General features: G+C 45.5%; 1 protein-coding gene across 5 annotated transcripts; it reads left to right on the forward strand.

Moving 5' to 3' along the window:
* Positions 1–1,099: 1,099 nt before the first annotated feature.
* Positions 1,100–11,130, forward strand: LOC109759622 (uncharacterized). 5 transcript variants are annotated; one of them, XR_012188976.1, is made up of 8 exons: positions 1,100–1,365; positions 1,521–2,673; positions 3,045–3,404; positions 3,492–4,085; positions 4,248–4,518; positions 4,864–5,107; positions 9,465–9,611; positions 10,290–11,130. XR_012188976.1 is itself a non-coding variant. In XM_073503410.1 (7 exons), exons 5-7 carry the CDS (start codon positions 4,433–4,435, stop codon positions 9,086–9,088), a joined length of 408 nt encoding a protein of 135 aa, XP_073359511.1. In that variant the 5' UTR covers positions 1,110–1,365; positions 1,521–2,673; positions 3,045–3,404; positions 3,492–4,085; positions 4,248–4,432; the 3' UTR covers positions 9,089–9,364. The 5 variants fall into 5 exon arrangements, 1 of the variants encoding a protein (XP_073359511.1); XR_012188977.1 differs by having other exon boundaries at positions 3,492–4,001; positions 10,290–11,129; XR_006667172.2 differs by lacking the exon at positions 3,492–4,085 and having other exon boundaries at positions 1,101–1,365; positions 3,045–3,291; positions 10,290–11,125.
* The last annotated feature ends 5,070 nt before the right edge of the window (positions 11,131–16,200 follow it).

Below are 16,200 nucleotides of genomic sequence, written 5' to 3' on the forward strand. Positions count from 1 at the left end.
GCCAGTACTATTATTCTAATCACACTTCTTCAATATCTTTGCCATCAGGGATGCTCAGGTCGATTTTAGTGGAACTGCACAAAAGCATTGTATGATCCGAGGGTGCCAGCCGTCTTTCCTTCGATAGATTCTACCTCACCAGGAAATTAAATCATGTTTAGGGTTTAGGGTTTAAGTCGTAGTGACCCCATCAGTAGTTTTTCTTTCGTACACGCTCTCACAACTTTTTTCTTTAGTTGTGAAGTAAATATTGGCTATGATCTGTGAATCATTGAGATGCATCAGCATGCGTGTTAGTTTTCCTTTGTATTTGATGGAATGTTGTAACGGGGCAACCTTGGAATAGGAATGAAAATGAATAGGAAAGTTTCCGTTTTTCCGGAGAAAAAATTGAAACGGAGAGAAACCAACGTTTCGTTTCGTTGGATCGCGCCATCGAGCAAAACCAACATTTAAATCACGTCTGTCGTGTTCGTGTCTCACCCTCCTCCACGGCTCGACCCCACACGGTCGCTCGGCATGCCACTCACCGCAAACCGAGTATACGATAACTTTCCCGCCTGCTTGTCGATGGATCGCGCCATGGAGTACTAGCACTACTGGAAGAGATTGACGAGTTAGGGGAGGACAGCTAGCTGTAGCACGGACTCCCAAGAACTTTTTACATGCATGTTGTAGCCGGCTATTGCGACCTTTGAACGCGGAGCAGCCGCGTGCACCCGGAAGCGGCGCGGGCGACGCTCTCTCGGCCGGCGCGCCGCTTTAATGCCGGCGCCAGTGAGAGGTCGCGTCCGCTCTGGCCGGGCATGAATGCGGCACTGACCGTTTCGGGCGGGAAGCACGCGCGGGTGATGAAGAGGGTTCGGGTTGGTCAGGACCGGCCGTGGCAACGGTCCGGACGTGCGCAAACAAGAGATGTTGTACGTTAATATTGCTGCATATATAATTAACAACGTAAATAATGTGCCAGTTGGACAAATATGATTGGAGATGGAGATGGAAATGGAATTTTACGTAAACACGGATATGCATGTCTATGTCTATGTGTGTGTGCGCGACGACTCTCGCGGCATGGAAGTGTGTGCGCGACGACTCCCGCCGCCGCCCGACACAGCAGATCGATCTCCGCCGCCGCCCGATCGCACGCCCGAACCACTCCTACCCCATCGGCCCCGTCGGATCTCGCCGCTGGCGGACGACTCGAGAAGACCCCGCCGGATCTCGCCCTCGTCGTCAGTTCTGGATCGCCGCCGCCGCCGATCCCCTCCGGAAAACAACGCCGATCCCCTGCTCGCCCACGCACGCAGCCGCGGATGGAGGCCGCCTGCTCGCGATCCCCAAACCTGCTGGCGCCGCACTCCGTAGGTCAGCTCCTCTCATCCCTCACCCTGGGATACCCTGATCTCTCTCTCTCTCTCTCTCTCTCTCTCTCTCTCTCTCTCTCTCTCTCTCTCTCTCTCTCGGTGTGTGTGTGTGTGTGTGTGCAAGGGATCTTAATTAATTGTTTGCTTGAAGTTTAGGATCCAAGTACGCCCCTCTCCGTGGTGTTCACTGATTGCTTGGAGCAACAACGTGCTGTTGGAGTTGCCGAAGCATTAGGTGATTCGATTGTGTGCGTTTGCTGGATTTGTTTGACGAAGGAAAGATGACGATGAAGGACACACAGAGGAGTGTGAGCGGTGATGGTACCAAGGTTACCGGCAGGTATGCATGCAGGAACTGACTGTACAGTGTTCCTATAATGCTACTGGTTTTAACGTCTGTATTGTGATGCTACTGGCAGTTTAAATAAATCTGCTATCATTTGGGATGTGAGTTGTCACAACTCGCTGTGCTCTGGTGTTCAGCTCAGAATTTCTTTTGGGAATGATTCCTCTGAATAGACTACTTATGCTTGACATTCTACTTTTGTTATTTCTATTTGTAACTCAATTTCGGTATCCTCACAAATTGACAATACTTTTTCTGGATATGGTAGTTGAGAATAGTTATGGTATATAGCGGAGTTAGCCCATCCTCACCAATGACTCTTCCTCAGGGATTTGCTGAACTATAGTTAGTAATGGGGGTATTGCAGACTGTTTAGAATTATGGGGGTATTGCAGACTTTAGAAACTGAATTAGATTTTTGTGCAATTGAAAAAGGTGTATACAACTTGAATTTATTAGGTAGTATAGGAGAGATATGAAATTTTAAAATTGTTAGTCAGATTTGTGTGTTGTTTTGGGTAGTATTCAGTTTTGTTCCATCTTAGAGGCCAATAATTCACATGTGATATTATCTACATAATTCAGTTTATACGGCTTCCCATATTCCAATGGTTGTATTTTGCTAAATTGCCATCTACTTACTGGAATTCTCACAAATAGAAGTGCAGTCAGAAGGTAAAAAGGATGGTATGGTATGTCTCCATTCACATGGTACTGAACTGTTAGTGATTCTTTGTGTTATTCTGCAGACTTGAACTTAGTTTCTATGGTTTTCTTTTTCTGTTCATAGACGAGAGTATACTCTGAAGGGAAAAATTGGTATGCTCTGAAGGGTGTGCAAGAACAGTGAGATTTATATTACTGAATGTATTGTTAACAATTTGTTATTTTGCAGACTTGCTCTCAGTTTTTATTCTTGGCAGGTGATTCTTCATGATAATTTTTTGTAGAGGAACATTTTTGGTAAGCGTATTGTAATATTGACTCCCACCTTTTTATTTACATGTAAAGATGACCAATTGGTAATTTTAAAATTTAAATGTAAATTTAACTTATTTTGTGAAATAACATCATGTCATTCAGATAATTTGATTTCCCTCTATGATATTCTTTGGCTTTAGTATATCTCAGGACAAAGTTGTCAGAAGTTCTATGGTTCATAACCAAAACATAATCTCCTTTTTGTTATTTGATTTGCATCATGATGTGTGCCCATATGTTCCCCTGTTGCTTAAAAAAATCAACTTCCGGTGCAACACACGTGCATATACCTATCATGACAAATAAACCTCACGATGAAAGCATTTATGTACCTATTTAATTTGTGATGGCAGCGATGGGGCCTGGAACGGTGATCGGTGGTGCTGGTGTCGGCAGTGCGGTACAAGGTCAGGATGCGGGATGGGACGGCCATCCGTGTGAGGCAGTCGGCGGCGAGGGTTTGTGGCATCACGAGGAGTGCCCGCGGATTCAAGGTGTTGGCCCGAGACCTCCTACGAGGGAGGAGACGATGTTAGTATTTCCATAGGAAAAAAACAAGAGAAGAAGAACAAGAACAACGACGGCAATCTCGGGTTCCAGGTACGATGGAGCCGGCGGCGAAGCGCATGGCGCTCGCAAACATGATAGTGGATGGCGACGATACCCTCAACTGCGGCATCAGCTACCTCCCTCTCAAGCCACCAGTCTTCCAGGTGCGTACGCTCGTCGTCCATCCTAGGCCGATCCATTACAAGTTTGTGTACCAATAACACTGGAACATCATTTCTGCTCGGGTGCAGTGTGGCGTCGGTCATACCATATCCTTGCGGTGCCGCGACAAGATGGTGGCGGCAAGGAGGTGCCGTGTGTGTCACATCCGGTTGACCGGTAGCTATCGCTGGAACATCACACTGGAGAGGCTAACAGAGTCCATCCGGGTGCCGTGCGCCAACGCCGCCCACGGCTGCACTGCCACGCCGGCCTACTATGACCACCCCGACCACCTCAAGGCGTGCCCTCACGACGCCGTGCTATTGCCCGCAGGCAGACTGCGGTTTCGCTAGCTCCACGGCGGCACTCCTGGACCACTTTGCCGACACGCACGGGTGGCCGTGCATGACCGAGCTTGGGCCTGGGCGTGCGTCGAGGTCCAGCTTTGTGACGGCTTCAACGCCTTCTCGGCCCGTGCCCAATGCCGGCAGTACCTGTTCCTGCTGAACGTGGCATTGAACCCGTTTGGCCGAGCGGTCTCCGTGCTCTCCCTACATCCTCGGGCGTTGTCGGCGGCGCCATGTTCTTTGGAGTTCGAGGTAAGACTCAGGTACTGCTGTAACATCAACCACCGTGGCGACACCAGGAAACTACGTTTAAAGTAGGGTGCACTGATCTCTCCGGTGGGTTTTCGATATCCGAGTACTCGTCCGGTTATTCCTGCACAATTACGTCCATCCACATGACATCCGTACTATCATGGCCAGTTTCGGCGTAGTACATGTTTCCTTGGAACTATCATTATGTTGTATTAACAGACTTTCTTTCTTTTTCATATTGTGCAGAACTCAGATTTATGACAAGGACACAAGCAAATTTATAGCATCCGTTGTGATGATACAAGGGAAGTAAGCATAGATGCGCTCAACGTGATGATAGATGGGAGAGCTCGGCCTATGCTGCCAACTGATCTGCAGCGGTGCAGAAGGAGATTTCAAAAGCAGGGCAAGCGAGAGCGACTGTTCTATTGATGGTCAACGGGAGGGCTTGGCAAGAGAGATTGAGGGAGCTCTACTACCTCGATCTTGGCATAGAACCTGATGGCATCATGCCCAGGTAAGATTCTTCTATGTTCCAATTCTTGCACTCGTTGGTCTTTTACTCTCGATGCTACCCACAAAAGACTGAGACACAATTTAGTGGTATTGAAACAGAAGGGCATATGCTCTTAATCTCACCTTTAATCTCAAAATCTACCAGTAGGTTATAACATAAATCTTAGAGATTTTAATGAGATGTATTGACCTGCAAGTCTTAACTTTCAGTCAAACATCCAATATATTCATGTGTGGCATACAAGTATTGAAGAACCGAGGCACACATTGCACTTGGCCACTTGCTTATAAAGAGCGAACAGCTTTTGCTACACATTCTTTCTGAAATAAACTTACTTCTCTTTAGGAAACTTCCTTCTTCAGTATGTATGGGGATTTATATGACACCAAAAGAGAAGTCCGGCGTGTTTCTTGGTTCTATGGAACCCCTCGACCGGAAGCAAATAGATCACATCGCAAGTTGCTTGCCCAATATAATCGTGCCGCAAGTTACCAACATCGCGTGCTTATACACCATCGACTTTGCTGGAAATCTATCTGTCCGTGCTCCACCGTCTATCGGAACTTCTTCTGCCCATGCTACACCTGAGGTACATACTACAGTCTCATCAATTAATAATACCCAATTGCTTGTCTGTTGCCCAATGCACTGCAGCTTAATATGCAAACCCTGAGCTTTGTTTATTTGCATTGAGCTTATACTTCCTTGCCCCAAGGAGAAGGTTTCATGCCCCCAGAAGTAGAATACGTACAGACAGGCACCCATCGGGATCAAGAAACCAAAGTCTGGGCCCTGTTAACTACTCCCTCCGTTCCAAAATAGATGACCCAACTTTATACTAACTTTGTACTAAAGTTAATACAAAGTTGAGTCATCTATTTTGGAATGGAGGGAGTACAAAGCAAGTCGATGCCAGCATACGTATGACAAACTGATGGGCCTGTCAGAGCGAACCCCTGGTTGAAATTTGTCAAAAGACTGGGCGGTAAACTGAGTGGTAGTCTTAGTATCTTAATACACAACTTGCCTACTATGGGAATTGTGTTTATGTTGTTATGGGATTATGGAGGTATGATCTAAAAAAATTATGGAGTTACGATCTAAAAAAGAACTATGGAGTTGTGTGCAAAGAAAGGACATAATGTTTCTCAAATTGCCCTTTGTATCTCTATGTTTTGCACTTTATCAAAGGCGCAATTAGTTGAGCTCTCAAGCCAAGTTTTTCCAGCATGATTTCACTTATGGTGCCTTGCGAGAATTTTGAAGAAGGAAATATTTCGCCTATGACAACCTAGAACTTGCTAGCTGTGTAGTCCGTTGTTTACCATGGTAGGGTGATATCCTATTTTTTTTTCTAAGTAGATATAGCTATATTTTGATATGGTATATTTCCTAAATTGAATAATACATATCTTCTACAAATTAAATATCAAGAAACTGGATGCAAATTAATTGTGAAATAGCACCACTAATTTAATGGTGCAATCTAAAGAACAATTGAACAATTGTTTTTCTATCAAGCAATTCGGCGACAACAGTCAACAGTGCCAAGGTTCAGTTCATCAAGGAGAGAACTACTCGTACAATGTCCATTGATACAACACCCTGGCCTGGCAAACAAAAGACGTGCGTTGATGAAGACGTGCGTTGCACGTGCTGCTTACTAGTTATTATTATGCATGCAGACATACTACTTTGAATAGCACGCATGCAATTCTTGAATTAGACCCATTCACATAATATTTTTCGCATGGCGTGGATTTTTACTACCTATTACTTGCGTATATAGTACATCTATGCACGTCTTTATTTTGGCCTTTATCAGTGATAGCTAATTATACATGTTAAAACATCTTTAAAACTCCGTAGTTACTACAGTAACAAAAAAATCTTGATATATCATTCGCCACGAAGATCTCATATAGACACATGATTACATATATGATATATGTGTGTATAGTAGGAATAGAAAGTATATAAAAAAGAATAATCATATAATAAATTTTTTAAGATTTTTGGGTATGCACCACTTTAATCCGAATAATCTATCACACAATTTCACTACTCTATTATTCATAAAAGAAATTTTGTAAGAATTTATTGGTTAAGACAACAACTTAACATCTGAATAATGTATGTCTCATAAAGGTATGAGAGAATAGAATCTCTTATGTATATTTTTTGCTACAGTTTCACATGTTGATAGAAAACCGTGTATGTCCATTGTTTCATCGTTGTCTATAGAAACAAATTCTTTTATAATTAAACAAAACTAGGTGCAATCCAATGTTCCCAGGGGAGGCAAAAATGAAGATGTATGTTTTTCAGGCAGCAAAGTGAAATGAGCATATATGCTACAATAGGGAACTTGATTATATAATTATAAACTTAAATGTAACAAATACATGATACATCCAACAACTGAATTCGTAACCATGTTGTCTACTAATACAATAATAACAATCAATTATAACATTTTAATATTATTGTCCAACCAATGTAATAGGTACCCACTTTTTCGTATTTAATATTAGAAGTGCTAGCCCGTGCAGATGCACGGGTTGATGACTAGTTAACATAATGTGAAACGTGTGAGCTGTTGATTGTAGATTGGGGGGAGGGAGGGGCCCACCACCATCAAAATCAGGGAGGAGAGAGAGAGGCAATTTATGTTAACCCTTTCGTAGGTTCCCGTAGATGTAGAAAGATGTGAAATGCGTGAATGTTTAGTGGACGTACCATTGGAGTGCCTAAGATAAATTGTGTATGTAGACCCTACGTGTTTATTTACTTCGCATGTTAGCTTTGTCTCGGTTCAAACCTTCTAAGTTTATACACACAAAAACAAATCATCATTCCATATCTATCCACTCTTATAAAAAGTAGAGTTGGTGATGATGGTGTGTCTGCCATCCTGCAATATAGGTCGTCCGATCTATATCTAACGGATAGGAAGGAAACTATGACAATTTACCCGCACTCCTCTCCACATTTGTAGATAAGGCCTTCCCTCGTTCATCCTTTTCTCCCACAAGATCTTGATGTTCTGTGCAACGCACGGGCATCTTGCTAGTGTTATTTAAGGATATCACATCTAAGCTCCCACAAGTATATAATGTAGCAACAAGAAACAAAAAAAACTAGGAAAAAAATAGACCACAAACAGAGTGGACATCAACTTAGATGTGACATAACTATGTCACATCTAGATGTGTCCTAGACAGACCCTTAAAAAATTGTCCGCCAGTTTTCGTTTCCTTTTTCCGGGAACGCGCGTATTCTATTTAAAACCACTGCTATGGAGAGATTTTTTTACTCCATTATAGCCTCTTGTTTGATAGAGTTTCTCGCGTCTCGCTCTCTCACCCTCTCCATATATGTTACACGCTGGAGGCTCAGCATTCATTTGCTAGGGTTTGCTATATTCACAGTCTCTCACCCTCTCTTCACCAGATCTAAACAAGACTGCGTTGGCCTCTTGTCTCTCTCTCCCCCCTCACAGCTGGTGAAGGAGGCGTCCGTATCCCGTCGCATCGGGAATGGGAGGAGGTGCAGCGTTCACTCTATCGCCTTCGGCGAGGGTGGCAATCCACTGCCGGCTGCGCTGTTCTCTTTCACCCATCGCCTGTGCGGGAGGGCCACCGACCCCTTCTTCCTCGCTGCCGTACGTAGTGTGGGCAGATCCGGCCTCCCGCCGCATGCCTTGCCACATCCCGACGACCCTAAGGTATAAGTTTCTTTGAAACCGTCGTTGCTCTAGCTGCATGTGGATCTTTTTCGATCTGTAGTCGAATCTAGGTCTTGGTTCAAAGAGGAAAGAAGGGTGCGGTGGGCTGGAGCAAGAATCTAGGACGTGGTTCAATGAGGAAAGGAGGGGCGGAAAGTAGTATAGACTGGCTATCGAGCCGCTTTGTAGGTCGAAAAGGGAAAAAGGGGGTAACCCAGTACACACATCTGTAAGGAACCGATCTGTTTGTTGAAAAGGGAAAGAAACTGGGGGTCGGGTAGTTTGTGCAGGACTAGATTTGTTGCCCTCACATAGGAAGAAGGTTCAAAGAGAACAAATATGGGACCAGCGCATATATGCTGCTTGGCTACATACTCTGCATCACCCATTTATACGTGTGGACGCACATGGTGCTGGCATGTCCGATACAACTATTTTGCTGTTGTTAATCTAAGAATGCCGCCAATTGAAGCAATGACACTGTTAAAAGTAAATTACATTTTTTAACGAATGTTGTTTCAAGAGAATGTCTCTGTTAATATGAATCAATGCAACCGTTTTAGAAATGCTACTGTCCTACTTTGTTTTCCATCCAAGATAAGTTAGATGCTTCTTTCTGTCACCGTTTGTTTCATCCTCCTTTATCGGCAAGTAATTGTTTCCTTTTTTGCCTCTGTTAAACAGGGCTATCGATTCAACTTGTTGCTATTGCGACATTTTGCTTCTCTACTCGAAACACTTACGTTTTAAGAGTGTTTTGTGCAGTTCAACTTGAATGTCACACCGGTGACTTTGCTTAATTTTGGTGGAACTGCACAAAAGGAGATCGAGATTTGTTTCTAGTCTTCGTGGCGAGTTGTTTCAAATCTTGGTCTCAACCACATGATGTGCAGTGTGCTTTGAGATGTTGTGCTACTTGTTTTGGTACTGTTTTAAATAAATATTGAATTGAAGCTATTGTATTGCTGTCTTTTCCCATTAAGTAGTGAACAAAAATGGGACCAACCCAGACATGATGCTTGTTTCTTTGTTACAACAAATTCAGCATCACCCTCTTTATAAGCCAGTAATTGATGCCACTCTCAGAATTAACTACTGAATCTTATTTCAAAACTGCAACACTTGTTAGGGATTGGCGGGATTACCATTTTTGTGGCCGCATGTTTCATCCTCCTTTATTAGCCAGTAATTGATTCCTTTTTTGCCTCTGTTTAAACAGGGATATCTATTCAACTTGTTGCTATTGCGACATTTTGCTTCGCTACGCGAAACACTTTGCTTGATTTCAGTGCAACTGCACAAAACGAGATTGGATTTCCTATTCGTGTTGGCAGATTCGTATTTTATCTTGTCCGTCTCATGAAAGGTCAGTACAGGCCTTCATCCACATGATTGTGCAGTGTGCTTTGAGATGTTGTGCTACTTGTATTGGTACTGTTTTAAATAAATGTTGAATTGAAGCTATTGTATTGCTGTCTTTTCCCATTAAGTAGTGAACAAAAATGGGACCAACCCATACATGATGCTTGTTGCTTTGTTACAACAAACTCTGCATCACCCCCTTTATAAGTAGATGGAAGCACATACTGTTGTTGCGCCCACTCTCCCCTGGAACTGTTTATGCTTTTCGTTAATCTAATGCCGCTGGTAAAATTAAGCAATGCCACTCTCAGAATTAATTAACTACTGAATCTTAGTTCAAACTGCAACACTTGTTAGGAATGGTACTATCCTGCTTTGTAGTTCTTTCTACATGTTTAACCAAGGTATTGTTAAGATAATGACTCTGTTAAAATGAATCAGTTGCATTGTTTTAGGAATGGTACTTTTCTGCTTTGTCGTTCTTTATACATGTTGAAACAAGGCATTGTTAAGATAATGTCTCAGTCAATATGAATGAATCACACTGATGGAGAATTGCTACTCTCCTGCTTTGTTTCCCATTAAGATAAAGTAGATCAGTAGATGCTTTTTTTCTGGGAGTACAAGTCATCAACCGTTATTTCTCAGTAATTGTTTCCCTTATACCTATTGTTGCTTACAGGGATATCAAAATTAAAGCTCGGTTTTATTCCGACTTCGATTTTAGTTGAACTGCACAAATGGAGCCAATATGTCCAAGGCAAACTGCTGCATTACTGGGTCCAGTTGGTCGTTCCACTTTGCAGAAAGAAGCAGTCACTGTTTGCGCTACATTACAGAAGGAATGACCGAGAAGCTTTACAGAGTATTATTAGACACCGGTGACATGACTAGTCTGCAGAGACCGTTGGCAATTTAACAACACGTGGAGTGCCCTGGGCAAAAAGTGCCCAAACAAGTACAAGAAGCTACGGCAGGACTCCGCGATCATAGGCATTACATATTTTGAATGGGAAAAGCTTGTCAAAGTTTAATCATTGATGTTAGCAAGAAGACGTTAGTTTAATATATTGGAATTGAAAAACCTTGTCAAAATTTGCTCATTGATGTTAGCCAGAAGACATGCATTTGATATTTTTGAGTGGGACGCCCTTGCTATGAGCACCGTCGAGTGTTTTTTCCTATTCCTGTGTTCAGTTTAGAAGTAAATAGTTACTCTGCTGAGATATTCCTGTGTTAAGAGTTTGTTCTGAATATTGTCTATGTAATGCCAGGCCTTGTGTTTGATTGCAAAGTTGAGCTTGGAATGTTGTGGCATGCGGCATCACGAGCTGTTCACCGTGCCTCCTGAGAATAATGTTTCGTATTGTTTTGCATGTCGATCTAATGCCAGTGATTTGCTTGTTAAGAAGATCATCCTCTTCTGTTGTTTCCGTGCTTAAGAAGTTCATCATCTGATGTTTCATTCATAGCCTATACGACAAGTCGGGTAGGTTAGACGTGAAACCATATGATCTTCCAACCAACTCATGATATTAGGCCGTGATTGGATCGTCGTTTTCCAACCAAAACCGCTTGTAAAACTGACGCTTGTAAATTAAAGCAGATGGTCTCGGGCGAAGGCGCTTGGTTGGTCGATTTCGACTAGTAAAATATCGGAAGTACTTCACACAAGATAAAAACGCTGAACGACACTCGAACGATTGCTAATCCAGCCATTAGCTGTTGTTTCAGCCTTGCCCATGGATGGCATCATATGCACGTCGTGCATGTATCGTCTGGTAATGTCGTCCATATAGCAGTGCTCGTAAAATATACACTGGTCTCTCAAATTACACGCGTAACCCGCCAGTTGTACTTACAGACCTCGGGCCCTCAGCTTCATTACGCCTGTATTTTACGCGTTGTTTCTGATGACGAGTAAATTACACTTGTATGTTAATACAGGTTTGAAATAAACCAGCGCTCCCAAGCGCGGCCTTACCGTTTCATGCCGTCTCAGTTTCTCGAAGGTGCTCATAGGTGTCCGATGATCCTGGCTTCCTGAATGAGCAGCGGGCGCTGTATCAGACCATCCGTAGGGCCCGCGAGGCCCTCTCCGTTGTCCTTCGAGTTGTTGCGCTCGCCGTGGCGCCGAGCATTGTTAACATCGTCAACGAACATGAGGATTCAGGAGATGACTTTATTTTGACTGGATGACACTAGGGACCCACTAGGGCCATAGCCGTACGTACGCAAGTGCCTCCTTATTATGTACAACTATTTTTTTTGCTTTCTCCTGGTTTCCTGACATCACGGTCCCACACCATTGTCAACCTATGTAGTCAATATAAACGAGAGAATTGCTCAAGGTGCGGCCGACAGCTGGGACCAAGCAGCTCGAGCAGTATTTGTGTTTTTGAGGCGTGAGCACTGCAGAGTTTTTCTTGGCGATGATTTCGTTGTTGTTCAGAGGAGAGCAGGGTATTAACTGGGCGGGCTGTGGCCCATCTAGCCCAGGCCTGATATCCAGCCCAGATACTATTTTTTTCAAGATGAAAATGGCTAGCCCAGCTATACGTCTTTTTGAGGAATACCCAGGCAAGGTCAACTTGTTATTCTCCGCCCCGCTGGGCTGCAAATCTTTCCTAGGAGGGATGCATTAGGCTTAACAGGAAAATGGGCTTTAAAAATAATAAATGGGATGTAATTATAAAAACTGGGCAGTAACTATAAAAAAATGCACCAAACACGAAATTAGTTTATAAAATATTATTTATGGATTTTTAAAATCTTAAATTTTCATTGTTGCGCGCGCAATGTTTCGTTGGATTTTTACGAAATACAAATTTATATTTAATCTGACTAGAAATTTCGGGATAAAAATATTTCGGATCCCATCAAAATGTGGGAAATTTTATTGAATTTTGTCTTCAACGGTTGGTTGAAATTATTAATCGTTGTCCTAGCTAGAAAATGGGCTATACTTTTAACAAACTATAAATGGGTTGTTGTAAATTCCATTAGAATTCAAAAATGGGTTGTACATTCTTACAAAACACAAATGGGCTATAAGATCTCTGCCACACACTTGTGGGCCTACTAAGTGATGCGTCCCCTAAAAAAAATAAGTTGACGCGTATGCAAGGCTTTGTCAACTTATTATAGTCAACACATGGTTCTAGCAGCAGTGGCCGTTGGATGTCTATCCAACGGATGTCGTGCTTCTTCTTCAATCTCGGATATTCTTAGCTTCGGTCGCCCAAAAAATGATTCCTCCCCCTGACAGCTGGGGCGCACCGTTTCGGAGGCTGACCTGTGGGCCTACTAAGTTGGAGCGCACCAAGGGCTTTGTCAACTTAGTCAATATAAACGATTCTAGCTTCAGTGACTGCCATCCAACGGCCATAGTGCTTCTTCAACCTCTGGTCTTCTTGGTCTAGACGCCCAAAGCAGCGCCGGTCGTGCCGCCTGCTCCTGCCTCCCGTGGCCGGCTGTGCTGCCGCGGAGGCCTCACCGCCCCCATACTACTCCCACCGCTGGCCAGGCCATCCCTCCACTCACCCACATGTGACGCCCCCGATTTGACCGTACACTAATCATGCACGCAAATGTGTACGATCAAGATCAGGGACTCACGGGAAGATATCACAACACAACTCTAAAACATAAATAAGTCATACAAGCATCATAATACAAGCTAGGGGCCTCGAGGGCCCGAATACAAGTGCTCGATCATAGACGAGTCAGTGGAAACAACAATATCTGAGTACAGACATAAGTTAAACAAGTTTGCCTTAAGAAGGCTAGCACAAACTGGGATACAAATCGAAAGAGGCGCAGGCCTCCTGCCTGGGATCCTCCTAACTACTCCTGGTCGTTGTCAGCGGGCTGCACGTAGTAGTAGGCACCTCCAGTGTCGTAGGTGTCGTCGTCGACGGTGGCGTCTGGCTCCTGGACTCCAGCATCTGGTTGCGACAACTAGATAGAAAGGAAAAGGGGAAAAGAGGGAGAGAAGCAACCGTGAGTACTCATCCAAAGTACTCGCAAGCAAGGAGCTACACTACATATGCATGGGTATATGTGTAAAGGGGCATATCAGTGGACTGAACTGCAGAATGCCAGAATAAAAGGGGGATAGCTAGTCCTGTCGAAGACTACGCTTCTGGCCATCTCCATCTTGCAGCATGTAGAAGAGGGTAGATTGAAGTCCTCCAAGTAGCATCGCATAGCATAATCCTACCCGGCGATCCCCTCCTCGTCGCCCTGTTAGAGAGCGATCACCGGGTTGTATCTGGCACTTGGAAGGGTGTATTTTATTCAGTATCCGGTTCTAGTTGTCATAATGTCAAGGTACAACTCCGGGTCGTCCTTTTACCGAGGGACACGGCTATTCGAATAGATAAACTTCCCTGCAGGGGTGCACCACATAACCCAACACGCTCGATCCCATTTGGCCGGACACACTTTTCTGGGTCATACCCGGCCTCGGAAGATCAACACGTCGCAGCCCCACCTAAGCACAACAGAGAGGTCAGCACGCCGGTCTAACCCTATGCGCGCAGGGGTCTGGGCCCATCGCCCTATGCACACCTGCACGTTGCGTACGCGGCCGGAAGCAGACCTAGCCTAGTGGCGTTCCAGTCCAATCCGGCGCACGCCACTCAGTCGCTGACGTCACGAAGGCTTCGGCTGATACCACGACGCCGGGATACCCATAACTACTCCCGCGTAGATGGCTAGTGCGTCTAGACCAAATGGCCAGACTCAGATCAAATACCAAGAACTCGTTATGCGTGTTATGTCGAAGTAACCGCGGATGCCGTCCAGGGCCAGGCCCACCTTTCGCCTAGGTGGTCTCAACCTGCCCTGTCGCTCCGCCACAAAGATCCACTTGCGGGTACTCCTACGAGCCGACCCGACTGTAGTCATCACATGTGTCATGTATATAGTATATAAGTATATACCCGTGATCACCGCCCAGGTGATCACGGCCCGATAGTATAGCACAGCAGACGGACAAGAATGTAGGGCCACTGATGGAAAACTAGCATCCTATACTAAGCATGTAGGATTGCAGGTAAAGGTAACAACAGTAGTAGCAAGGATAGGCTATGCATCAGTATAGGATTATAGGAAAGCAGTAACATGCTACACTACTCTAATGCAAGCAGTATAGAGGAGAATAGGCGATATCTGATGATCAAAGGGGGGGCTTGCCTGGTTGCTCTGGCAAGTAGGAGGGGTCGTCAACTCCGTAGTCGAACTGGGCAGCAGCAGTGTCGGTCTCGTAGTCTACCGGAGAGAAGAGGGGGGAAGAAACAGTAAATACAATGCAAACACAAGCATGATGATGCGTGACATGACAATGAGCGGTGCTAGGTGTGTCCTAACGCGAAAGTGGGTGGTACCGGCGAAGGGGGAAACATCCGGGAAAGTATCCCCGGTGTTTCGCGTCTTCGGACAGATGAACCGGAGGTGAAAAGTTGCAGGTTCGATAGGTTAGGGATGTGTGGTGGACGAACGGGCTACGTATCCGGATTCGTCTCGTCGTTCTGAGCAACTTTCATGTACAAAGTATTTCCATCCGAGTTACGGATTAAAAGATATGATTTTCTAAAGATTTTAATAATTTCTGGAATTTAACTAATTATTTAATTTAATTCGAAATTTGGATTTATGACATCAGCATGATGTCATAATGACGTCAGCAGTCAACGTTGACCGTTGACTTGCTCAACCTGACAGGTGGGTCCCACCTGTCAGGGCTGTTAGCTAATTAACTACTGTTTAATTAAATTAACTAACTAATTAGATTAATTTAAACCGGATTAATTAACTTAATTAGTTAATTAAATTTATTTTTATTTTATTTTATTTATTTATTTATTTATTTTTATTAATTAATTTATTATTTTTATTATTTTTTCTTTTTAATTCGTTCTGTGGGCTGGGCCCCACATGTCATTGGCCCTATGGGCCTTAACGGGCACGGGCATTCGGGTGCGGGCGAAAGGAGCCCCGGGGCGACCGAACCCGGGCGTCGCCGCGGGGCAGCGGCTGGACGGCGGGGAGCGGCAGCGGCGAGCGCGCGCATGGCCGGCGAGGGCGGCGGCGGGGAGCGGCTAGGAGAGCGGCCACGGGGTGGGCGCGGCCTGGCGCCGGAGCGGTCGGCGGAGGCGGAGGGGCGCGGGCGAGCGCGGCGGGGGCGAAGGCGAGGTGGTGTGGAGCGGGGGGGGCACGGCGAGCGTGGTCCAGTCAGGTGGCCGCGGACGCGCAGCGATGGGCATGGCGAGGACGGCGACGGTGGCGGACGTGCGTGGTGCGGGCGCGGGCACGGCGCGGTGAGCGCGCATCGGACGCGGCCGGAGCGCGTCAACCGCGGGCGAGATCGGCGGGGACCGCGGCGACGAGCGCGAGCGCACGAGGGAGAGGGAGGGAGCGAGGCGGGGCTCACTGGGGCCGTAGGGGGATTGGCAGCGGGGCGCGAAGTGGTTGACGGTGACGACCGGGCGACGAGGAGGCAGGCCGTTGAGGTGGGGGAAGCAGGCCGGCGGGGGAGGAGGAAGTAGGCCGGTGGGGAGGAGGAAGCAGGCCGGCGGAGGAGCTCCGGC

The sequence above is a fragment of the Aegilops tauschii genome, chromosome 7 (assembly GCF_002575655.3).
Source record: "Aegilops tauschii subsp. strangulata cultivar AL8/78 chromosome 7, Aet v6.0, whole genome shotgun sequence".
Lineage (NCBI taxonomy): Eukaryota > Viridiplantae > Streptophyta > Magnoliopsida > Poales > Poaceae > Aegilops > Aegilops tauschii.

Coding starts and splice junctions, on each gene's coding strand:
- LOC109759622 (XM_073503410.1), top strand. CDS start 4,433: ATGGTCAACGGGAGGGCTTGGCAAGAGAGATTGAGGGAGCTCTACTAC. Junction 4,519..4,863: donor CCTGATGGCATCATGCCCAG/GTAAGATTCTTC, acceptor ACTTCTCTTTAG/GAAACTTCCTTCTTCAGTAT. Junction 5,108..9,010: donor CTGCCCATGCTACACCTGAG/GTACATACTACA, acceptor TGTTTTGTGCAG/TTCAACTTGAATGTCACACC.